This window comes from Myotis nattereri (genome assembly GCF_964212035.1).
Source record: "Myotis nattereri genome assembly, chromosome: 6".
Taxonomy (NCBI): domain Eukaryota; kingdom Metazoa; phylum Chordata; class Mammalia; order Chiroptera; family Vespertilionidae; genus Myotis; species Myotis nattereri.
In genome coordinates this window covers 14,437,321-14,462,286 of record NC_138081.1, presented here as the reverse complement: position 1 = coordinate 14,462,286, position 24,966 = coordinate 14,437,321, and the positions used below count along the sequence as shown (strand labels likewise).

The 24,966-nt window shown below is 48.4% G+C and overlaps 2 protein-coding genes across 4 annotated transcripts in view; one reads left to right on the top strand and one right to left on the bottom strand.

Moving 5' to 3' along the window:
- Nucleotides 1–760: 760 nt before the first annotated feature.
- On the bottom strand, nucleotides 761–13,730 carry TAF8 (TATA-box binding protein associated factor 8). Its single transcript, XM_081095061.1, has 8 exons — nucleotides 13,681–13,730; nucleotides 12,769–12,925; nucleotides 9,672–9,770; nucleotides 9,287–9,349; nucleotides 8,118–8,242; nucleotides 4,737–4,884; nucleotides 3,037–3,179; nucleotides 761–2,146 (listed from the first exon to the last, which is right to left on the bottom strand). Exons 1-8 carry the CDS (start codon nucleotides 13,723–13,725, stop codon nucleotides 2,096–2,098), a joined length of 831 nt encoding a protein of 276 aa, XP_080951187.1. The 5' UTR covers nucleotides 13,726–13,730; the 3' UTR covers nucleotides 761–2,095.
- Nucleotides 13,731–14,652: 922 nt separating this feature from the next.
- Nucleotides 14,653–24,966, top strand: part of CCND3 (cyclin D3) — a 91,584-nt gene continuing 81,270 nt past the window's right edge. Inside the window, exon 1 of one of the 3 annotated variants that reach the window (XM_081095057.1) lies at nucleotides 14,653–15,066. The gene's annotated coding sequence lies outside the window, so the exon portion shown is untranslated. The remainder of the gene's footprint in view (nucleotides 15,067–24,966) is intronic. The other 2 variants (XM_081095060.1, XM_081095058.1) reach the window with 2 other exon arrangements.

Sequence of the window (24,966 nt, the reverse complement as noted above, 5' to 3'; positions counted from 1 at the left end):
CTGTTTCCAGATCTTAGCTATGGTGAATTGTGCTGCTATGAACATAGGGGTGCATATATCCTTTCTGATTGGTGTTTCTGGTTTCTTGGGATATATTCCTAGAAGTGGGATCACAGGGTCAAATGGGAGTTCCATTTTCAGTTTTTTAAGGAAACTCCATACTGTCTTCCATAGTGGCTGCACCAGTCTGCATTCCCACCAGCAGTGCACAAGTGATCCTTTTTCTCCACATCCTCTCCAGCACTTGTCGTTTGTTGATTTGTTGATGATAGCCAGTCTGACAGGTGTGAGATGATACCTCATTGTTGTTTTGATTTGCATCTCTCGGATGATTAGTGACTTTGAGCATGTTTTCATATGTCTCTTGGCTTTCTGAATGTCCTCTTTTGAAAGGTGTCTATTTAGGTCCTTTGCCCACTTTTTGATTGGATTGTTTATCTTCCTTTTGTTGAGTTGTATGAGTTCCCTATAAATTTTGGAGATTAGGCCCTTATCAGATATGACATTGGCAAATATGTTTTCCCACACAGTGGGTTTTCTTGTTGTTTTGTTGATGGTTTCTTTTGCTGTGCAGAAGCTTTTTATTTTGATGAAGTCCCATTTGTTTATTTTCTCTTTAGTTTCAAGTGCCCTAGGAGCTGTGTCAGTGAAGAAATTGCTTCGGCATATGTCTGAGATTTTGTTGCCTTTGGATTCTTCTAGAATTTTTATGGTTTCCTGTCGTACATTTAAGTCCTTTATCCATTTTGAGTTTATTTTTGTGTATGGTGTAAGTTGGTGGTCTAGTTTCATTTTCTTGCATATATCTGTCCAATTTTCCCAACACCATTTATTGAAGAGACTATCTTGGCTCCATTGTATGTTCTTGCCTCCTTTGTCAAATATTAATTGAGCATATTGGTTCGGGCCGATTTCTGGGCTCTCTATTCTATTCCATTGATCTATATGCCTATTCTTGTGCCAGTACCAGGCAGTTTTGAGAACAGTGGCTTTGTAATACAACTTGATATCTGGTATTGAGATCCCACCTACTTTGTTCTTTTTCAGGATTGCTGCAGCTATTCGGGGTCTTTTTTTATTCCAGATGAATTTTTGGAGAGTTCGTTCTAGATCTCTGAAGTATGCCGTTGGTGTTTTAATGGGAAGTGCGTTGAATTTATAGATTGCTTTGGGTAGTATGGACATTTTAATGATGTTGATTCTACCAATCCAGGAACACGGTATGTTCTTCCATCTGTTTATGTCTTCCTCTATATCTTTTTTCAACGTCCTGTAGTTTTCTGAGTAGAGGTCTTTTACCTCTTTAGTTAAGTTGATTCCTAGGTAGCTTAATTTTTTTGGTGCAATGGTAAACGGGATTGCTTTTATAATCTCGCTTTCTGAAAGTTCACTACTGGTGTATAGAAATGCCTCCGATTTCTTGGGGTTAATTTTGTATCCTGCTACATTGCCAAATTCATGTATTAAGTCTAGTAGCTTTTGGATGGAGTCTCTGGGGTTTTGTATGTATAATATCATGTCGTCTGCAAATAAGGACAGTTTTACTTCCTCTTTTCCAATTTGGATGCCTTTTATTTCTTCTTCTTGCCGAATTGCAATGGCTAACACTTCCAGTACTATGTTGAACAGGAGTGGTGAGAGGGGGCATCCCTGTCTTGTTCCTGTTCTTAGGGGAAATGGTGTTAGTTTTTGCCCATTGAGTATGATGTTGGCTGTGGGCCTGTCATATATGGCTTTTATTATGTTGAGGTATGATCCTTCTACTCCCACCTTGCTGAGAGTTTTTATCAAAAATGGGTGTTGAATTTTGTCAAATGCTTTTTCTGCATCAATTGATATGACCATGTGGTTTTTTTCTTTCAGTTTGTTTATGTGATGTATCACGTTTATTGATTTGCGGATATTGTACCATCCTTGCATCCCTGGGATAAATCCTACTTGGTCATGGTGTATGATCTTTCTGATGTACTGCTGGATCCGATTTGCTAAGATTTTGTTGAGGATTTTGGCATCTATGTTCATGAGGGATATTGGCCTGTAGTTCTCTTTCATTGTGTTGTCTTTACCTGGTTTTGGTATTAGGGTGATGCTGGCTTCATAGAATGAGCTTGGAAGTGTTCCTTCCTCTTGAATTTTTTGTAGTAGTCTGAGGAGGATAGGTTTTAGTTCTTCCTTGAATGTGCAAATATCAAAAAATTTCTATATGTGACACGGCACCAGAGTTAAGTTAGCGTTTTTCAAAATGCTGACACGCCAAGCTCAAAAGGTTCACCATCACTGGCCTAGAGTGTCAGGTAACCTTCTGCAGGCCCTTTAAGTACTTTGTACTTACAAAGGGAAGTGATGTTTGCTTAGAAGACCCCTCTTTCATGAGGTGAAACTCATCTCACTGTAAATGTGGGGAAGCCCACGTTTAACATAGCTTAAGATCTGACCCCCGCACCCCACCCCATGAGCTCTCTGACCGCATCCCTTCCTACTCTCCTCCCTGTTCATGCCACTCGGCCACCCTGATGGCCTTGCTGTTCTTCAACACAACGGCTCCCACCTCAGGGCCTTCGCACCTGCTGTTCCCCGTGAGGAATGCTCTACTCCCAGATGTGTAAGCTTTGTTCCCTTCAGGTCTTTACTCATATGCCACCCTCTCAGTCATCCTAAAACCACACTCCCCTGCGCCCATACCTACTTCCCATCTCTTAATTTATTACTTCATACCTTAGCTCCATGAGGGTAGGAAATTTTGTCGGTTTTGTCTCCTACTAATTCCCCAGCTCCTGGAACTGTGCCAGCCTCTGGCAGGCGCTCATTCAGTATTTATTGAATGAATGAATGAATGAATGAATGAAGCCCCAGGACAGGACTTGCCTCGCAAGCTAGAGATCCCATCACACTCGGACCATCATGAGCCCATCTTGCAAGTCCCTAACATGAAGGCAGGGACCTGGGGTAGGTCACGTCCAGGTCCCAGGGTGATAGGCTGCGGGCAGTGTGGGCTAGTTTGGGGGCTACTCTGAGCAGGCAGAAGGCAGGACTCACCGTGCTGATATTAAGGGGGAGGTTCTCTGTGTCTGTCTGTTCATCCTGCTCCGAGGAATCCGTCTCTTCCATTTGCTGCATCTCCAGTTCGGATGGGAGAAGAGCCGTCAGGTAGGGGATGGTGAAAGGTCTGGCAGCAATCACTGTGGGATTGGAAGAGAGCAAATTCCACTGTCATGGAGTCCTTGCAGCTGGCTCAGGGCCTCACAGCAGAGCAGCGAGCAGCACCCAATGACAATAATGGCTGACTCACTCAAGCACTCACTGTGTCCTACAGGCCTCACACGTACCATCTGAATCCACTGTAATGGCTAAGTGCCATTACCAACCCCGTTTTACAGAGAAGGAACCCGAGACGCTGAGAGGTTAAGTGGCTTCCTCCAGCACACAGGAAGTGGCAGAGTGGGATTTGAACTTGAGCAGCGTAACTTCAGAGCCCACTTTTCCCGAGTCCTGCAGGACTAACATCAGACAGAACGGGGGCTGCATCCTAGCAAAGCATCAGCGTAGTGATCTCACCTCGTTAACCCCTCTCCGCCTCATTTCCAGAGCAGAGATTTTGAGCCCATCAGTCTGAAGGATCTGAGAACTCCCTGCAGGTCAGTGTATCCACTGAGCTAGAGGGCACTTCCAAAAAACACCGAGGAGGAGAAGAATCGCTGATGAAATAAATAAATAATAGCAGGTCTCTATGTGTGGTAGAATGTGATTATCGGGTGAGCCTAGGTTTGAAAGTTACTAGCTGTGTGACCCTGGGCAAGTTACTTCCTTTCTCTTCTTTGAGCCTCGGCTCCCTGTAACGGTGATAACAGCGCCTAACTCCTGGGCTCCCGAGAGGATTTAATGAGATGACTTAGGGCAGCGGTCCGAGGGGTCCGGAAGGTTGGCGACTGCTGATTTAGGGGAAATGATTGGCACCTCATCTGGCACTTAATAACGTAGCTGCTATTCTTTCAGGGCCAGGCACACAGCTAGCACTTGCTGAATGAATGAATCACCCCTGTTCATCTTTGGAAAACCTGAGGCCTGTGGAAATGAAGAGACTAGGTCACATGGCGAAATGGTAGCGCTGAGATGGGAAATTAAGTGAGACAGTACCTGTGTGAGGACACGGTGAAGGGCAAAGCCCGGCAGGTGTTCTGTAACTGCTCTGCCCCCCGATGCCTCTGTCCCCTACAACCAGGGCTGCCACTTCTGCTCCATGAGTGCCTCTGAGGCCCAGGGCTCAGTGACTCTTGAGGGAACCCAAACTCAACAGACATCAAGCGGCCAATCCCAACAGAGGCCATTACTATTCTGAGTCATCTGTTAGGGACAGGCCTTAAGAACTGGGAAAAAGAGCCAGAAATCTGAAGAATGAGAGGCACCCAAGATAGGAACAAAGCTTATCATCTGTTTCTTCCTACCATGCTGAGAGTAAAGGAAGATGCTATTATCTCAAATGACAAGACGGGGTCCACAGAGGGGCTAGCCCAGCCGTGGGCAAACTACGGCCTGTGGTCCGGATCCGGCCCGCTTGAAATGAATAAAACTTAAAAAAAAAAGACCGTACCCTTTTATGTAATGATGTTTACTTTGAATTTATATTAGTTCACACAAACACTCCATCCATGCTTTTGTTCCGGCCCTCCGGTCCAGTTTAAGAACCCACTGTGGCCCTCGAGTCAAAAAGTTTGCCCACCCCTGGGTTAGACTCTTACATGGAAACGTGCTGACGTCATCTTTGAAAAGACTCTGGGTCTCGCCTGTCTTGGCCATAAAACGGGTGAGTGCCCGCTCCACGTCCCGTCTTTGGGATGCAGCCTTCTCCCGCAGGACCTGGTAGTCAGACACAGGCTCGCGGTACGTCTGAAAAGAACAGCAAAGACACTAGAGAGTAATCCCAACAGATCATTCTGCCCTCCCCGAGGACCAGCTTAGCTGTTTCTATATCCTTTTACTTATTTTTATTTTTTTAATATCTTTTTATTGATTTAAGAGAGGGACAGAGAGATAGAAACATCAATGATGAGAGAGAATCAATGACCGGCTGCCTCCTGCATGCCCCTACTGGGGATCGAGTCCACAACCCGGGCATGTGCCCTTGACCGGAATCGAACCTGGGACCCTTCAGTCCGCAGGCTAACGCTCTATTCACTGAACCAAACCAGCTAGGGCCAAAACATTTTAAATTGTGATGGTATAGGTGACATTGTAGCAATGACCAAAAAAGTAATTAACTACTCTTTGTGGCACAGAGATGGGATTTTTGAAGGCGGTGCTTAAACACGTTTCCGCTGTTGTCAATGTTAATTCAAGGGTATGTCCTGCATGGTTTCCATATCCACACTTAAACATAGAAACAAGGTTTTCTGACGTTTAAAATCATCCCAAAATGAAGAATTTGACTGGATTTTGAACATACTTGTTACAAACATTAAAAATGTAAGACCTTCCCATCATTTTTAAGAGAACTATCTGAGCCAGGCTGGCGTGGCTCAGTGGTTTGGTTGAGCATCAACCTATGAACCTGGAGGTCATGGTTCAATTCCCAGTCACATGCCTGGGTTGCGGGCTTGGTCCCCAGTGAGGCCATGCAGGAGGCAACCGATCAATGATTCTCTCTCTCTCATCATTTATTTTTTTTTATCTCTCTCTCTCCCTCTCCCTTCCTCTCTGAAATCAATAAAAATATATTTAAATAAAAAAGAGAGCGAGCACTGTTTGAGATTCAAAAAGTTGGAAATTGAATAGAAAATTTTAAACAAAATTCTTCCAATAATTAGAAGATGCAAATTCATTTGTGATTGGCTAAGTGGAGCCGACAATGCTACATATCTTTGTAATGTATCTTTTTCAACTATGAGAGCTGCTGAAGTTTTAAAATAAGCTGATCTTAGGATAAGACCTCTAACTTACTATTCCACCAAGTATTACACCAAGACTTCAAAACCTGAAAGGCAGAGGCCATCACATGCTGCCATTAAAAAGGAGCACAAAGGTTTCCTGACCCTTTAATGAGGGTCAGATTGTCTATAATGCCCATTATTTTGGTGGAGTCGTCTATAATAATAAAAGCATAATATGCAAATCGACTGAACCACAGAATAGCAGAATGCTCTGGGAGCCCTGGCCAGGTGGGCGGGGCCTCCCTCTGCGGAGCCATTGATCATGAAGCCCCACTATCGATTGCCCCACAGAAGGAGACCCAGGCCACTGGCCAGCGATGTTGTGGCAGGTATGTGGGGCCAGCCAGCGATCGCCCCGCAGAAGGAGGCCCAGTCCAGCCAAGCGCTCGCACCCCATGCCTGTCGCCCACAGAAGGAGGCACCTGGTGGAGGGGGGGGTGGGTGGGGTGGGGGAGGGGGGAGGTGGGCAGCGCCAAAGATGATAAGCAGTGGCAGCAGTGGGGGGTGGGGCCAGCTGCTGGCAGCCAGGGGAAGAAAAGCCCCAATAGGCCCTGCTAAGCCGGCCAGGCCTAAGGACCCTACCCGCTGGGTCCCAATTGTGAGAGGGCGCAGGCCGGGCTGAGAGGGACACACCCCTCCCATGCACGAATTTCATGCACTGGCCTCTAGTACCTTATAATATTCATGTAAGTCAGCATGAATGTTTATTGAAGTATATGCTTAATATTTTTACTGTCAGAAATACACTATAAAAGAGTTAGAGACTGATGGGTTGAATTGTGTCCCAAGTGTATGGCCATACCACCCTGAGATTGGGCCCAATCTCTTCTGAATTGTGTCCCCTAAAAAAAAATATGTTGAAGTCCTAACCCCCAGTATCTCAGCATATGATCTCATTTGGAAATAGGGTCATTGCAGAGGTGATGAGTTAAAAAGAGGTCATACAAGAGTAGAGTGGGACTCTGTTCCAACACAACTAATGCCCTTGCAAGAAAATGGCCACGTGAAGACAGACACGACAGACACACAGATGTAACAGAGGACTGCAGTCCTGCGTCTACAAGCCAGGAGTGCCCACAAACCATCAGAAGCTAGGAAAGGCAAGAAGGCTTCTCCTACAGGTTTCAGAGAAAGCATGGCCCTGGCAACATCTTGAATCCGCCCACATGCCCTCCAGACTGTAAGGCAGTGATGGCGAACCGTTTGAGCTCGGCATGTCAGCATTTTGAAAAACCCTAACTTAACTCTGGTGCCGTGTCACATAGAGAAATTTTTTGGTATTTGCAACCATAGTGAAACAAAGACTTATATGTTTGATATTTATTTATATATTTAAATGCCATTTAACAAAGAAAAATCAACCAAAAAAATGAGTTCGCGTGTCATAGGTTCGCCATCACTGCTGTAAGGCAATACATTTCTGTTGTTCTAAGCCCCCTAGTATATGGCATTTTGTTACGGCAGCTCTAGGACACTAACACAGAGATCGCAGGTCAAGGCCAGCAGCTGTAGTACAAGGGTGGCTGACTACCTATTCCTTCCCCCAGTATCCTGAGGTGTGGAGAAATGTCTGGAGGATGCACCCCGCCCACCCGCCCGCCCACATGATGCTATATTTGCACCAGCAGGTGCTGTGGAGGCGGGGACAAAGGAAGCGTGTGGGAGGGCCTCCGGGACTCCTGTGCACACGTACCCTTCCCCAGGAGGGTGAAACTGCTCCTCTGGCGAAGGAGAACACATCTAAACCATGGAAGACACCTCAATCTGTGCTCATGCAGACCCAGAACTCAAGTTACGCTGACTTTCATTTCATGTTATCACCAAGTATGGTTTAAATAATCGTTTCCCCCTGGTTTCAAAAAGAACTCTTTTCTATGAAAAGTTTGGAAACCTCAGAAAAGCACACACAAAGCAACAAGAATTACTGTGAATACTTTCTGGAGTGCCCGTCCCGCCTCCTCTCTAGGTGGTAGGGCTTTTCGCGTTTTGGCGGGACAGGTTTCAATTTCTTGTTAACTATGTTTTTGTGAGCCAACTGGAGGACATAATTCCCCTGTGCCAAGTTGTTTATTAATAAGAAAAGACATTCTGAGTTCTGAGTCCACCTTTCATCAATAAGCTTTTGACCCAACAATCAGTAGAAACTGAGTATTTTGCAGCAGCCATAGCCCCCGTCATCTCCTCGACACTCACCGGGGTTTTGATGTAGGTGTGGGGGTCGGGGAACTCGGGAAAATGGCTGGGGATGTGCGGCGGGTGGGGTCGGTTCTGCCCCGCAGTGAGAGCTTTGGGGGTCACTGGCTGATTGGTCACTGGAGCTGCAACAGAGTCAAAACTGGTTACTCTTCCACCCAAGGACTTGGGTCTCTACCCAAACCCTCCTTTCCTCAAAGTAAATGCTGTATCTCAATTTTCTGAACAACGGATACTTTGTACTTCTATTTTAAAAAGGCCTTGACGGACTTAAGGACCTCAGGGCACCCTCACATGCCCAGCCCTGCTGAATGACCTTGGGTGACATTCCCATCCACAACAATCTGTCTGCAAGCTTCTTAGGTAGGTGAGTGGTTGCCGTGACAACGTTCACATCACAAAAGAGCACACTGAGGCTGCTGAGTGGCCAAGGAGTCACACGAGCTGTCAACTCTCTTTTCACAGAACCCAGATAACAAAGTCATGCAGTTCGCCAAGGACAGCATGGGACTAAAAACGGCACCTTCACTGCTACTTGAGAGGGAAGGTCTTCAAAAGATGTCAGCTGGAAAAAAGTGGTGGGAAAAAATCAAGTGAAGCCTCCCCAGGTCCTACCAGCCCACACTGGTTACTCCCAGCTCAGTTTATAGCAGTCAGCTTCCATCTAAGGCACAGGTCGTCTAACTGTGCCTTCGACAGAAACAAAGAGACAGAGTAAATGTTTTAGGTTTTCCAAGCCATACAGTCTGCCACAACTGCTCAACTCTGCCATGACAGCACAAGGCAATCAAAGGTAAGCACACATGGCTGCGTTCCAATAAAGCTTTATTTACAAAACAGGTGGTGGGCCACATTAGGCCCACAGACCTTAGTTTACTGACTCTTGATCTAAGGAAGAGCTAGAGCACTGGCATTTCTCAAGCAGCATCAACCGCCCTTCTAGGGCTAAAGCACAAGAATCACAGCAACATCTCAGATATGGTTTTCCTTTCTGGTGACTGATCGTCAGGTCCCAGTCCCATTAGCCCAAACAAAGGTGATGTTACAGGTAGCCCCAAATGCTGGAAGGAAGCCTGCAATAAGCAGCAGCTGAACAAACGGATCCCTGCCCTATTTAATTAATTCATTCCACAAGCATCAACTGAGAACCTCAGTTCAAAGTCACTTACGGGCAGTAATGACCATCCTCTGGGACCGTTTTGCATAAGCAGGGAGCGTGTCCACGTTGAACCCTAAGAAACAGGAAAACAAAAGTCACTGCTGCCCAGACCACCCGATACTGAACTTGGGAGAGGAACATTGTGCTGAAATAGCTTAAACTCCCCCCTCAAGCATTTTGCTGCCACTAGGAAGCTCCAGCAGATGCCCACCAGGGAGTTAGGAGGTCTCTTAACCGGGTCCAGAGGAACCCTCAGTTGGTAACCCCCTCGAGCTAAACACCGACCAGAAGAACCATAAGGGAATTAAAAACACTCAGCAGATGTGGCTCACTCCTCTCTCTCTCCCATAACTCCAACTCGGCTGCACTGAAGAGCTGGAAACGTGTGCACTCACCCATCTCAACAAGAGTGACCACGATATCTGACAGCGTGGGCTGGGTCCTGGCTGTGTGCTCACAGTAAGACTTGGCACTTCTCCCAATTTCCGAAATGTCTGGGAAAGAATCAAAGGCATAAAGTCTTATTCTCAGTTCCCTAAAAGGTAAGCAAAGGATTAACATATGAGCCAGCAACTCGACTCCTGGGTATATTCCCAAGCAAATTGTAAGCAGGAACATAAATAGATACTTGTACACCAATGTCCATAGCGGCATTATTCACAATAGCCTTAAGGTGGAAACACCCCAAGTGTCATCAAAAGATGAATGGATGAAAGTTAAAAATAATAATAAACCTTATTTTTAAAAAAATGAATGAACAAAATGTGGTCGATCCATACAAAGATTATTATTTAGCCATAAGAAAGGAATGAAGTAGCCCTGGCTGGTGTGGCTCAGTTGGTAGAGTGTTGTTCTGTGACCAAAAGGTCACCAGTTCGATTTCCTGTCAGGGCACATGCCTGTGTTGCATAACGGAGGCGGACAATAGATGTTTCTCTCTCTTTCTCTCTCAAATCAACAAAACCTTAAATAAATTTAAAAAGAAAGGAAGTACTGATCCATGTTACAAAGATGAACCTTGAAAACATTATGCTAAGTGAACTGAACCAGACACAAAAAGGCAAATGTTTTAAGATTCTACTTATATGACAGAAAAAAAAATCCATAGAGCCAAAAAGTAGCTTAGAAGTTACCAGGGGCAGGGGGAAGAGGTGATTAAGGAGTTATCACTTACAGGTTTAGAGTTTCTGTTTGGAATAATGAAAAAGTTCTGGAAATGAATAGTGTTGATGGTTGTACAACATTGTGAATATATTTACTGTCACTGAATTGTACACTTAAAAATGGTTAAAATAATAAATTTTATGTTATGTATACTGTGCAACCAAAAAAAAAGGGTCTTATTGTCTGTGTTGTCTGTCTAAAGCTGAACCTCTGTTTAATAGCCATGCATTAGTCCTTCCGAGAAAGGGGAAGGTATGAAGCGGACTCCATGAATGGGCTTAAGGGGATGGGAGGTTCCATGAAACCTGAAATTGTGCTCAATTTTTTACACACACACACACACACACACACACACACACACACCCCTTTTCTGGGAATGGTTCACAGAATTCATCAGATGTAAGGGATCCAAAAAGATTCAGAAGATAAAAGCAAGTCGGCAAAGGTGTCTAACTGAAAACCTATCACCAACTTGCCATGCTACCGTGAGCAAGCCACTAACACCAGCCTTTACACAGGAAAACGGTGGGCAGCATCTGTTTACTGGGGGAGGGGGGGGGCGCAGTGGGGGGCGGAGAATCTAATGGGAACTACTACTAGTCCATTCCTTTCGGACAAAAGTTCTCAAAGCGTGGTCTGGGAATCCCTAGGCGGCCCTATAACCCTTTCCAAAGTCCACAGGTACAAAGTGTTTTCATAGTCAATTTTTTTAAAAAAATATTTTTATTGATTTCAGAGAGGAAGGGAGAGGGAGAGAGAGCTAGAAACATGAATGACAAGAGGGAATCATTGATTAGCTGCCTCCTGCACGCCCCCTATTGGGGACTGAGCCCACAACCCCAGCATGTGCCCTTGACTGGAATTAAACCCAGGACCCTTCAGTCTGCAGGGCAATGCTCTATCCATTGAGCCAAACCAGCTAGGGCTCATAATCGAATTAAGACATTGTTTTATTTTTCTACTCATTCTCTCAGGCAGTTTTCCAGAGGCTATCTGACCTGGGATGACATCATGGCTCTGATGGATAATGGATCATATGCTTGTTCACTCTCATGTTTTAAAATTTTCTGTTCTACTTTCTAATGTGGCAAAATATATACACATATATATTTATATTTATATCTCCATCCCACTTATACACACCTCCACAGGGTCCTCAATATTTAAGAGTCCACAGAGGTTGTAAGATAAAAGAAAGTCCAAGATCATTGCTTTAGGAAAACATTTGGTATGTAAAAGTTCCAAATGTCAGAGAGCCATCTCACCTCGAACTTGCCCTTCCTGGGGCAGTCCACATCTAGTGACTGACCAAGACCAAAGTATAAAGGCAGGGCCCTTTTCTGCCGGATGTGGAATACCTGATGGGCAATTATCATCCTAGAGCTCACCGTTGCAGTGGCCAAATTTTTGTTTGGTCTGCACTGCAGTTCAATTTAGTTCAATTTCTCCCTCTGCCTAAACCATTCTCTCACTGTCATCCATAGGTGTTGGTACCCCATCCCTCATCCCATCCTAGTCCCCAAAAAGGCCCAAATAGGGAAATACATTGTATATGCAGAAAAGGCAATATGAGACCATTCTAGGATCCAAAATCTTCAGACATTTACTTTTTTTAAAAATATATTTTTATTGATTTCAGAGAGGAAGGGAGAGGGAGAGAGAGATAGACACATCAATGATGAGAGAAAATCATTGATCTGCTGCCTCTTGTACGCCCCCCACTAGGGATGGAGCCCACAATTCTGGCATGTGTCCTCAATCAGAACTGAACTTGGGACCTTTCAATCAGCAGGCTGACTCTCTATCTACTGAGCCAAACCAGCCAGGACTCAAGGCATTTCCTTTTAAAAGTCCCATTCTATAAAACGTATTCACCCTTACCCTTTGTATCTTTGTATATAATACAGCATTTTATTATATTATGTGGTGGCATCTATTTTGTAGAAATTAATCCTAACTCTCCAATAAAATTATAAGTTGAGTACAGAACATAAACAGCAATAATAGCACCTGCAAGTCATCAAGAGCTTACAATGTTCCCAGCATCGAATAATTTACATATGTGTCTCACTTATACTCACAATTCCATGAGGTGCAAATTATTATTCCACTTCACAAATAAGGAAATTAAGAGTCAGGAGGTCTAGCAACTTGCCCCAACTATTAAGTGGTAGAGTGATGACTTACACCCAGGTCTACCTGATTCTAAAACCTGTAAGTCACTTGTCTATGTTCTTTTTCTTAAATCCTCACTAACACGGTCACAGTGCAGGACACGGCACTGAGGTGTGGTTGACCTGAAGAAGGCCGGCTGTTCCTGATACTTACAGCTCTGTAGCATCTCTGTCAATGTTTCCACGGACGCTTTCTCAGCACTCTCAAACCCTGCCTCCGTCAGCAAGGAGCTCACCACCACTTGCAGGGTTCGCCTCCGGGCCAGATGGTAATTGTCAGCAGGGTTAGTGGACTGTTTACCTCCCGATCTCTGTGAATCAGCAGCCCAGAAAGAGAGAAGATTTTCATCCACGAAACAAGGATGCAATCGCATAGTTCACACATCGTCATGGCGAGCAAACATTCATTTGCTAAATACTTACCAGTGCTTAACAAAATGTCATAGCCAAGTAATAACTGAGCAGCCAAGGGGCTCTAAATACGGAGACAGCCTTTCTGCTTCCCTAAAACGTAAACGTTTATTAACACAAGTGGCTGTTTCCTACTTTCTGTTTTAGCAGATTATGAGGCTATACAGCTGAAGAAACACGTATGACGAGACTGAATTTATTTCTAACGCTCAGAAAAAAAAAAAAACATCTCTCTTGTTCCTCCCATCTGCACACCACTTCACTAACAAGGGAAATTAAAATAATAACACATGGTGCTGAGGAGAGGAGGGCAAAGGATAACAGCACCGGAAAGTAGGAAAGATAATATTTTGAAACAGGAATCCCTCCCAACTTTGGCTAGCCAATAAGAAGGCGGAAACGGCCTCCTCGGACCAATTAGGAGGTGTTCCGGGTTCCCAACCCCGAAACGAGCCAATCAGCACACGGGTCCACCAACTCCGGAGGCCGCCGCCAAGTCCCAAAGAGGGAGGGCAGGTACGGCCTGAAAAACCCTCCTCCATACGGAGCTCTTGATGGGTCTGGATGTCTGGGAATGAGCCTGTTGCCCCGGACAGGGGAAAGCTGCAGAATGCCCCGACTCTCCCAGCTTCAACCCCGCGCCTCCCGCCCTTACCGTTCCGGAGCTGCCAGCCCCCGCAGTGGCCATCGTGTCGGCCATCTTGCTCTGGCGTAACGTGCGCGCGCGCAGGGCAGGATGGGATTTGTAGTCGTCCGGCGGGGAGGGGCGGGGCGGTGCTCGCACCTCTGGGTTTTCCAAAGCCCAACCAAAGTTGGGGGGGGGGGGGGGGGAGGGCGGGGAGAGAAGGTTTCTGATGACCCGGCTCACGTGACCTACACTGAGCGATGGGTTGCTGTGAGCCTCGAAATTGGCCCGGAAAATGCGCCCTCGCTTGCACACCTCTTTCCCCATGAAATCGTTTCTCATAAAGAGCACACCCCTGGAACGCCCCATACGTGGCTGTTAGCAACACCTGGCTAGGTCCCGCCCAGTGCCAGTGACTCACTGTCTGCGGGAGGGGCCCGAGACTACGTGTTGTTAACCTCTCCAGGTGATTCTTCTGCAGCGGGAAATTTGCGGAAATTTAATGCTGTGCTGCGGGTCTACGGTCCGCCAATGGCCCACTTGCAGCCTAGTCCAGGTCTTCCATTGCACCCTGCTGTCCTCAACCCGCCGGTAGTTGCCGGGCCAGCCGGGAGGCGCAGAAAGCAGGGGGCTCTGTCCCTTGCCCGCCTCCCTCCCAGGGTCGGCGGTGCCTGTGGGTTTTCTGTGCGCTTGCTCCCCAGCCCCTCCGGATGGGGGTTCTTCTTGCGGGGCCCGCATCGCGCCTTGTTCTTCTCCGTTTGCAGGTGCCTGGCAGGACGCAGACGCTGGGTTTGAATTCTCATGTCGCTAGCTGTGGGACCACGGGCACAGGCCCTACCCTCACTGTGCCTCAGTTTCCTCTCTTGTGAAACGGCTGTGATTGATAGCGGGGGGAGGGGAGGGAACAAGGGAGTGCAAACAGGGTCTGTCGCGGTGCTAGACGTAGAGTCAGAGGTCAAGGAACCTCGCCTACTGTTGTTGTTTATTCCCAGGGCAGCACGTGATTGAGTGGCGAATGCCCTGAAGGCAGAAGTCTGGAACCGCACCTTCCCGACCGCACGCACCTGAGCCTGGGGGTCGCCGCCACCCCCTCACCCCGGGCACACGGACGAGGTCTCAGGCCCTAACCTTAGCTGCGCAGAGCACCCAGCCCCCTTGGTCTCCCCCGCCCCCTCTCCCCCACTTCCTGCCCAGCTTTCAACTCGCGATCCGCGGCTCTGCTAGGACTTTGTAAACACGCCGCGCCTGCGGGGGCGGAGACTCATTTTATTTGGGCTCCGGAGCGAGTGGTTCTCGCCCCTCCCCGCGGCTGAAGGCTGCGACCCCCTCCCTCAACTCCCCGAGACTGAAGCCGGAGGCTGCGGGAGAGTGTCTTCGTCCACAACAGATGCTCCGGGGGGCTTACCTGCCAAGGAGGTAGGCTTGAAGGCTGGAGAAGCCAAGATCATGGGGGTTCAGCACCCCCCCGTTGCTGGGACCTCCAAGCTCAGGCTGGACTCCCGGAGCCGGGGGTGGGAGGTGGGTGGGTTGAGGAGGTCACCGTGCTATTGTCACCTCCTGGTTGTCCCCCAGAGCTCGGCTCACTTTCTTAGTGGAGGGCAGAGAAGCCCCCCCCCGCCCCCCAGTGCCCTGTCTGTCCACACAGCCCCCTTCCACGCTGATCTGGAAGCCACTGGGCTGTTGTTCTTCATAATCAGAGAGAGAGGTGGGAGGCGAGTAGGAGGGCAGAACCAGTGTGGGCAGGCGGCCTCGGGGTCCTCCTGCCAGCCAGGGCTGAGGGAGGAAGCCCGAGGACAGGACTGGGAGGAAGAACCCTCAGTGCTCGTCCTCTAGCGTCTGGTGGGTACACAAACCACGGCCTCAGCCTCTTCTGTGCCAGGAGGAATAACTGGAGAGAGCGGCTGCTGTTACTAAGGGAACATGAATGTATTCGTTTCCAAACATTGATTGAGGACCTACTGTGTGTCTGGGATTGTATTGGATTCTGAGAGTGCAATGGTGTTACTCACCTACAGTTAGTGTGGGTCATGAACAACAGCGAGAAGGCATCAAGCTGGGTGGCTGGGAAGGCTTCAGAGAGAAGAGGACATCAGAGTTGGGTTCTGAGAGGAGAAATGGACAGTCTTTGGGGCACTATTCATTCCACAGAGTTGTACTGAACTCTGATTGTGGTGTTGAGCATTGGGATAATGGGGACCCAGATTTAACCCCCTATCTAGGTGTGAAAAAGAGGTGGTTATAAACAGGATGAATTCAGGGAGAGGGCTGGTCCCCCCAAACCCAGAGCTTCTTAGCTTCGCACAGCTGGGAGGGTTCATCTGGGGGGTTACGTGACAATCCACACAATCTTGGGGCATCCATTCCTCAGCCCTGGACTCTAGGACTGTTTCCTTTAACAAATCCTTGCTTTATGCCCCTCACCCCAATTCTCTTGGAGTGAAGAGAACCGGCTCTCCTTCGCATTTCTGCTCTTTCAGTTCCCAGGCTCCTTTGGGAGATGACTGACAATTTCCGAATCCATTCAACACTTGTCTGCTGTGGCCCTACTCTGTCTGTTAGGCTAGATGTTGAGGACTTAGTGATAAACAAGTCAGAGCATCCACCCTCCTGGCCTTTAGAATCAAAAGCATCTCTGAGACTTCCAGCTGGATCCCAGTCTAAGCCCAGTCCTTGAGACCATGACCTCCATGGTCCCAAACACCTTCTCTCTCCTGTTTTCCTTCCCCCAAGGGTTCAGAATACTAGCTCACACTTACATAGCTCCGTCAGGTACTCTTCTAAATGTCGTAGGTGTAACGTCTTATATAATTCTCCAAACAGTCCTATGAGGTTAAGTCCTTGGAGGAGACTCAGGCAAAGAGGAAAGAAGTAATATTCCTAAAGAGGACCCCAGAAGGAAATGGCAGGGCTGGGATCTAAACCGAGGACCTTTGACTGGGAAGGCCCTGTTCTTAACCAGTAGGCAAACCTGCCTCCTTGACTGACCACAGAGTGTGCACTGGAGCCAGGGGTCTAGGAGTGTCCAGAAGGGACTCCATGGCCCTGTACCGTGGGTGATACAGAGGAGATTAATCTGTTAGCTGAGCATGTGTGCTGATACCCTTACAGAGAGCCCCAGCAGGTCTAGAGTAGGGTTGGTAGGCTTGGGGTGACTGCACAGAGCTGGCATCCTGCATCCTGTCCTAATGGCCGTGTGTGTGTGTGTGTGTGTGTGTGTGTGTGTGTGTGTTCCCTCAGCCTTAGTCACCAAGAGGAAAAGACCAGGGTTTGATGTAAGAAATAACTCAATATGGATGTCATGTGCCAGAATCTGGGAGGTGGGAAACCAAGACACCTCTTTTGTTGGGAATCTTTAAGAATAGCAGAGAGCCCAGCTGGTTTGGCTCAGTGGATAGAGCATTGGCCTGCGGACTGAAGAGTTCGATTCCGGGTTCGATTCCAGTCAAGGGCACATGCCCAGGTTGCAGGCTTGATCCCCAGTAGGGGGCGTGCAGGAGGCAGCCGACCAATGATTCTCTCTCATCATGGATGTTTCTAGCTCTCTCCCCCTCTCCCTTCCTCTCTGAAATCAATAAAAAATATATTTTTTTAAAAAAGAAAGAATAGCAGAGACCCTCACATTCTAGATTCCAGAAGGAACACCCTTATTGGTAGCTGACTAAGGAAGCCGGTCAAGGAGTGGAAGCAGTCTTTTTGTTTTTTTTAAATACATTTTATTGATTTTTTACAGAGAGGAAGGGAGAGGGATAGAGAGAACCATCCATGAGAGAGAAACATCCATCAGCTACCTCCTGCACACCCCCTACTGGGGATATGCCCGCAACCAAGGTACATGCCCTTGACTGGAATTGAACCTGGGACCCTTCAGACCTCAGGCCGACGCTCTAGCACAGCCGTGGGCAAACTACGGCCCGCGGGCCGGATCCGGCCCGTTTGAAATGAATAAAACTATTGAAATAAAAGACCGTACCCTTTTATGTAATGATGTTTACTTTGAATTTATATTAGTTCACACAAACACTCCATCCATGCTTTTGTTCCAGCCCTCCGGTCCAGTTTAAGAACCCATTGTGGCCCTCGAGTCAAAAAGTTTGCCCACCCCTGCTCTAGCCACTGAGCCAAACTGGTCAGGGCATGGAAGCAGTCTTTAGGATGCTCACCTCCCCACAGCTGCTGCATCCCAGAGCTGCCTCGGTGGATCTGACCCCACACTTCTAGGCAGGCTGGGACAGTGGCCCTTATAAAAACCAGGCCACAGGACAGCGGTTCCATGGACTCCAGCCATTTTCCCATTACCTTTCTGAAACTAGGTTTCTCACAAGAGCCCTCTGCACAGATCTGGGGACGCCCGGAGGCTGTGTCCTCTGCCTGTGGTCAGTCCACCCCCCCCACCCCCCCATGTATCTTTGAGAGAGCGGTGTGTGTTGGGGGATGGTAACAGGTAAGGAGAATGTGGACGTTCAGAACTGTCCCGGCGTCCAGGCTGCTCTTCTGCCGCTCATACCCCCCTTCCTCCTCCTCAGAGGCGGCTGCAGGGGAACCTTCGGGCGCCCCAGCCCCCTGCGCCAGGCACACTTCCGACTGGGGAGAGAGAACAGGTTGTACTCTTCAGAAACCACAAGAGGAAGTTCAGGGAGGGCTGGGGTGGGGAAAGTTCTGGGGCCCCTGCCAAGTTTCCCTTTCAGTGCCCAGCGGGTAGATGTGTTTATTTTGGTGTGTTTCTCTTGCCCTCAAAGACATTTAACTTTTAAACCCTCTGAGTTTTAAAGAGCTGTCGAGGCCTGCCCCATTTCCGCAGGAGGGTGTGGCCAGAGACAGGCTGGAAATGGTATCCGAACGAGGTAACCTTTCGGGGCTTTCGCCTGGGATTCGTGCTGCTGGGGAAAGGCTGCCTGACTCCAGAAGGTCTCCTCTTCTCCCTCTGCCCTTTCACCTTCCTCTTCCTCCCTGCAGCCCTGCATTCCTCAGGACTGTGGTTACCAGGCCACTGAGGGGCCGGAGATGGCGCCAGAAGCTGTCCGCAATCTTTTGCCCGCCTAATCTCATTCCCCACATCTTCAGGTTGTAAATACCCCTACTCCCAGTTTACAGATGGGAAAACAGGCTCAGAAAGGCTAGGAAGCTGGCCCGAGGGTCCCCCAGCCAGGAGGGTCAGAGGTCAGATGTGAGCAGCGGTCTCTGATTTCAAAGCCTGGGCTCTCGATGTCTCATTTAACCCCCACACCGAGCATCCGCTTCCCCAACATATCCCTCCCTGAACAGCAGGGAGGCTGAAACCCAAAGATGTGTTTGAAAATGATGCTGACAGTGTGGGGAGAGGATGGCTTGGGTACAGAATTGGAAGAAATTCCTTGGGAGTTAGTATATTAAAGAACAACAACTGAGCGGGGAAAAAAAAAAGACACAGTGGGTGAAGGTTGAAGTCACACTCTGAAGGCCGAGCCCAATGGGGAGAATGCTTAGGAGGGATAGTATAGCTGTGTCCAAACGTTGGAAATGCTGCCTGTGGAAGCCCCCAGGTAGGGGGACCAGAGGAGGCAGATTTCTAAAATGCAGAAGAACTTTCTAACAGATAATTGCCTAATTCCCTCCCGAAGAAGTCAGTCCCTCCTGTAAGAGAGTCTAGAGCACATGCTTTGGAGGGGCTTCTGCCGCAGAGGAGACCCTAAAAGTCCTTCCACCTCTAAACCTCCTGCATCAATCCCTTCCCTGTCATCCTCCTCTCCTCCGCACTCCCTGGCCCTTGGTGTCTCATCCGTCCGCCAGGTGGGGCTGTTGCCCAGTGTGTCGCTCCAGAGGCAGCTGGACTGGGTGAAGAGCTCCACCTGGTCCTTCAGCCGCCATCTGGCTGGGTGGGGCCTGTCGGCCACCCCATCCCCAGCTATCTGCATACCCAGGCACAGACTTTTGACCCATAAAATACCTCTTAGGTCTCCTCTGGGCTCAGGCTAGACCAGGCAGGCCTCTGCCCCTAGGGTAGGCTCTCTTCCCCAGGTTACGGATTCCCTCCCTCCGACACTTTCTCTTTCCCCTCCTTGACCTTCTTTTGCCCTTGAACCAGAAAAATCCATATGTGGGTGCAATAGACAAGGCCAGCAGCCCTCATGGGCATGGCAGGGTACCTAGTGTGGCATGGTTTTCGGACCCTTCAAAGGCATGACGCCCGTGTTATCTCCTTTAAGGGGCCTCAAAAGCCATACCTCTCTGAAAGTATTTGTCCTCAGTGGTCTGACCAGTTCTCCTACCCTGGCAGAAATTCCCCCTGGACAGCCACGCCTAAGTGGGGGTGGGGGGGTGGGGTGTAGGAAGGAGGGGGAGGAGAAGTGTTGCTTGGTGCCTGTTTGTTGACTCAGATCTGCTTGTTGCTACCCAGATCCTTAGGAAGGCATGGAGCACCTGGGGCCCCAGGGACCCAGCAGGCAGAGCCCAGGGTGAGCAGGGGATAGAGTGCATTTGTAAGCCCTGTGGCCACAGGACAACGTGGAGGGCAGGGCCAGAGAAAGAGGCCATAACCAGTAGTTCCAAGCATGAGGTAACTCATGTACTCTCCCCAACAACCTTGTGAGGCAGGACACCCATTTTATAGATGAGCAAATGAAGGCACTGAGGGTTAAGCAGCTCGCTTGCATTTACACAACTGGTCAGTGGCTGAGCTGGAAGTCTGACTCGGCCATTTGACTATAAAGTTTGTGCACATAACCACTAATCTGTGCTTTTGCTCATGAATTGGTCAAGAGAGGCTGTACTTAGAGAAATCACTCTGATTTGAGTCCTAGCTAGTTCCCTGAGTTTCTCATCTGTAAAGTGGGCATAATGTAGCCCTTACCTCACTGGGTTATTATAAGGTTTAACAATTATAATGATTATTTTTTATTTTTCAACTACAGTTGATATACAATATTATATTAGTTTCAAGTGTATAACATAGAGATTAGACGTTTATATAACTTACAGATAAGTTAGACTATTACCCTGATAAGTTTAGTATCCATCTGACACCATATGTAGCTATTACAGTATTATTGACTATATTCCCTGTGCTGTATTTTACATCTCTGTGACTGTTTTTCATATCTGGCAGTTTGTACATCTTAATTCCTTTCCCTTTTTCACTCACCCCACACCCCCTTTCCAATTGGCAACCATCAATTTGTTCTCTGTATCTATAAGCTTGTTTCTGTTTTATTTTGTTTTTTTTAGATTCTACATATAAGTGAGTCATATGATATTTGTCTTTCTCTGTTATTTAGCACAATACCCTCTAGATCCATCCACACTGTTGCAAATGGCAAGATTTCATTCTTATTTATGGGTTAGTCATATTCAACAATAGCTAATGTTCATTGCATACTCCCATGACAAGTCTGAGCTTTTTGTGTCCTCAAAACAGGTCTATGAGGAAGGCACTATTTAAAAAATATATATACTAGAGGCCCAGTGCACAAAATTTGTGCACGGATAGGGTCCCTAGTGGCTGCTGGCTGCTGGCCAAGGCCTTCCTTCCTTCCGCACCGCCCCCTGGTGGTCAGTGCACATCATAGAAAGCGATCAAACTCCTGGTTGGTCGAACTCCCCAGGGGACATTTTGCATATTAGGTTTTTATATATATAGATATTTTGATTGATTTCAGAGAGGAAGGGAGAGCGGGGGGGAGAGAGACAGAAACATCAATGATGATAGAGTACCATTGATCAGCTGCCTCCTGCATGCCCCACACCGAGAATTGAGCCCACCACCTGGGCATGTGCCCTGACCGAGAAGTGAACTGGCGACCTCCTGGTTTATGTGTCGATGCTCAACCACTGAGCAATACCGGCTGGGGGAGGCACTGTTATACCTTTATAGACAGGGAAACTGAGGCACAGAATGAGGTTTCACGGAGTCAGGGGCCAAGGCTTCAGAGCCCACATGCTGCACTCGGCTCATGAGACAACACACACAGCCTGCTGTGTGCTAAGGAGGGCATAAGCCCTTAGAAGTGATGGCCTCGGTCATCATCGTATCATCGTCCTCGGCCCCTCCTAGACTGAGCTCCTTGGGGTGGACAGGGGGCTACCCCCAAACCAAGAGACAGCTCTGTGTTCTTTCCTCGCCATCCCACCCATGACTTCATTTCACCCTTTTTCCTAAAATAAAAATCAGCCCACAAGTTCTGGCCTGTGGTCAGATAATTGGACAGAATGCTTGAAGTTGGGGCCGTCCCAGAAACTCCCAGTTCTGGCCCCAGCGTTGTCTGCTCCAGCTTACCCTCCCTCCGGTTCTCCCTTCTCTTCCCTCCAGGCCGGTCCTTCTGCCCCCTCCCTGGGGCCCCCGAGTTCTGGGAAAGGAAGCCGAAGCAGGGCCTCAGACAGATGCAGCTCCAGCTTGGGCCCCAGCTGGAGGTGTTGGAGGCAGAGGGAGGAGGAGAGGACTGGCCAGGGGAGGAGCGGGAGGAGGGGGAGGAGGGGACACAGAGGGATCCGGGCTGCCTGTCCCCATGGAAGCATCTGTCCCTTCTGCATAGACCCTTTCCTAAGCTCCCACTTATTCAGCACACTCTGCTGGGTGCTCTGGTGAGAATCCGCTCTGAGTAAGACCCGGGGGTGGGGAGGCGCGTTTAATTCCTCTCTGGCAAGTGGACATCGCACGCCGTCCTTGGATTATGGAGGAGAGGAGCGCTGTCCCTCCCAACAGGAGGCCCCTGAGAGTCAAGGCTGCTTTTTCCTTTCCTCCCAGGCCCTTCCCTTTTCCCTGAGCAGTATCTGTTACAGAACCACAAGCTTGGAGACTGTTCAGATGTGGAATCTATTCTCATCACAGTGGGAGAGGATCTCGGGGTTACAGACTCTCGGATGGCCTGGGTGGCTGAGCACAGCTCCCTGGCCCTGTCTTTTTTCCTTCCAGTCAGCTGGTGCCTGCTGGTCCTTGGGGCAGCCTCCATCTGTTCTTGGAATGGACTTAACTTCCACCTCGAAGGCCGGGCTGTTTTACTCTCAGGTCTCTTGGTCTCCAAGGAAACGGAGTCTTTCCCTGCTTGGGCCCAGCCTCTTGAGTTCTAACTCCAACCTCCCTGTTCAACCGCTAGGCGTGAGCTTGGTGCCTCCTGGGTGGTCCTCAGAAAGTCTTGCTTCTCCCGGCTCCTTCCAGGCCTTCCCTCTGACACAGTTTCTGGGAGTCCTTTTTGGTATGCTTTGTAGGAATCGATGATGTGGATTTCTCTAATCCTCATTTCTTCCTGGCCCATGGCAGGGAAGATGCTGGGGATAATAACAGCGTATCTGCACACAATGCTTCCCCATGCCAGGGCCTGTCGTGAGTGCCTATATGTACTGCACGCCATTTGTAAAGAAGTAAGTTTATAATAAATAGGACATTTATTAACTCATTCCTCACTTATTCCTCATAAGAATCCCATGTGGTTTCCTTAGTTAACAGATGAAGAACTGAGGCCCAAAGGTTAAGGAACTTAACAGCTAGCCAGCCTGGAGAGCCTGGTGGCTGAAGGAACTCTGACCTGCCTCTCCATGCACATGGTGTCTGCGTGTGTCTGTGCACGCGTGTGTGTGTGTCCACCCACCAGGGGGAGTGTGAGACGACAAGTTTTAAGACCACGTCAGGATAGGTAGAGCAGGCTGGGAGGCCTGTGTGTGTGATGGCGGGTCTGTGTATGACCTGCATGTCTGTGTGGAGGTGAGATGTTGTGGATCAAGTCCCGCAGGCAAGCCCCGAGCCTCGCCTGTCCCTCTGTGCTCCTGGCCAGAGCTTCAGGGTTGTCCACTAAGCGAAGCAAGATGGAAGGGACGGAGCAAGGATGGCCCAGCCCTGCCCCTGCCGGCAGGTCAGGGGTCCCACAGGACCCAGGAAACAGGAGTGGGTGGTGGCCATGTGAGCTCTGCTAGGTGGGGCTGGGGCCCTCACCCATCTGAGGAGCCCTGGATGAATCAGCCCGACCACAGCCGCCCCAACTGCAGTGATGGTGACAACAAGCTCTTCGTCCAGCCCCCCCTCCAACACTCATTTTCCTTTCCTTTCGCTCCCCAGACTCAGGCTTTGGCAGGGTGTGGCACCCGGGCAGTGGCTAAGGGGAAACACCTCTGGAGTTGGTGGTTAAGCTGGGTCCTAATGCTAGAACTGCAACCTTGATCTTCAAGATACTCCACCCAGAAATGGGCAGTAGCCCTGGCCCGGGGTGGATGTCACATACTCTGTCCAGAAGACAGGATTGCATATGTCCAGGGCTCCTGGGCTCACCCACCTGGCATTTCCCTCCAACGATACCCGTAGGTCTCAGGATTGTCCAGTCTTGTACGGTAGAGCCACATTTTATAGTGTAGGGTTCAAAGTCAGTGTAAAAACAAAACACATAAAAGTTACCATTAAAGTCTCTTTAAGCTGCTCATAAAACGCAGTGCACCTACTGTGTGCATTCTCTCCTGTCCCTCAGCAGCTCTAGCATAGCCAGATCTCATTGGAACAGATGGCTGAGTCTTTGGTGGAACTAAATTATGTTGAGCTTGGGGTAAGGGACCACAGTGTATAAGCAATACGTAGGTTTCTGTGGTTGGCTGCTGTCTTCTCCAGTAGATACCCTTGAATTCGTGGTAGTTAGTGTGCACATTTAGGAATTCAGTAAGTACTTGCTTCTGGGCTCCCTGAGCCACAAGAAAGGGTGGAGTGACAGAGCTGTGGGAATCTGGAGGAAGGAGCAGTTGCTTTTGGATGGGTTAACCAGGAATTTCTTTCTCAGAGGTACCCTGTGAGAAAACAGGAGGCGTAGGCTTGATGAGAAATTCAGTTTTAAATGGTGGTTGCTTTTGTATGTTTTTACTTTTCTGAATACGTGAGTTTTTTACTGAAAAGCCATACTGTAGAAATCATTATTTTCTATTCTTATTTCTCTGGCAATCATTAGGCCAACTTATTCTTTATTATGACTGATTCTTTCTAAAATAACTAGCAGCTTTTTCTAAAATCATTATTGTTTCTGTAACAATAATTGTTCTTAATGTGACCACTTCTTGTTTCTTTAATGCTTTAACAACTCCAGCAGCACACTGGTGCAGGAGTGTAAGACATGCGTCAAGGTGAAAATGTTGAGGGTGGGTGCGTGTCAGAGCCCCTGAGTCTGCTTAAACCAGTGTGTTCAACCTAAGTCAGTAGTCATCAAACTTAATGGTCTCAGAAACACTTTACATTCTCAAAAATGTTATTATTGAAGATCCCAGAGAGTTTTTGCTATGCAGGTTGTAGCTGTTGACATTTAATTTCTATTAAAATTTTTTAAATGAGAAGTTTAAAAAATTTGTTCATTCCTTTCAAGTAACAAGAAGAAACTC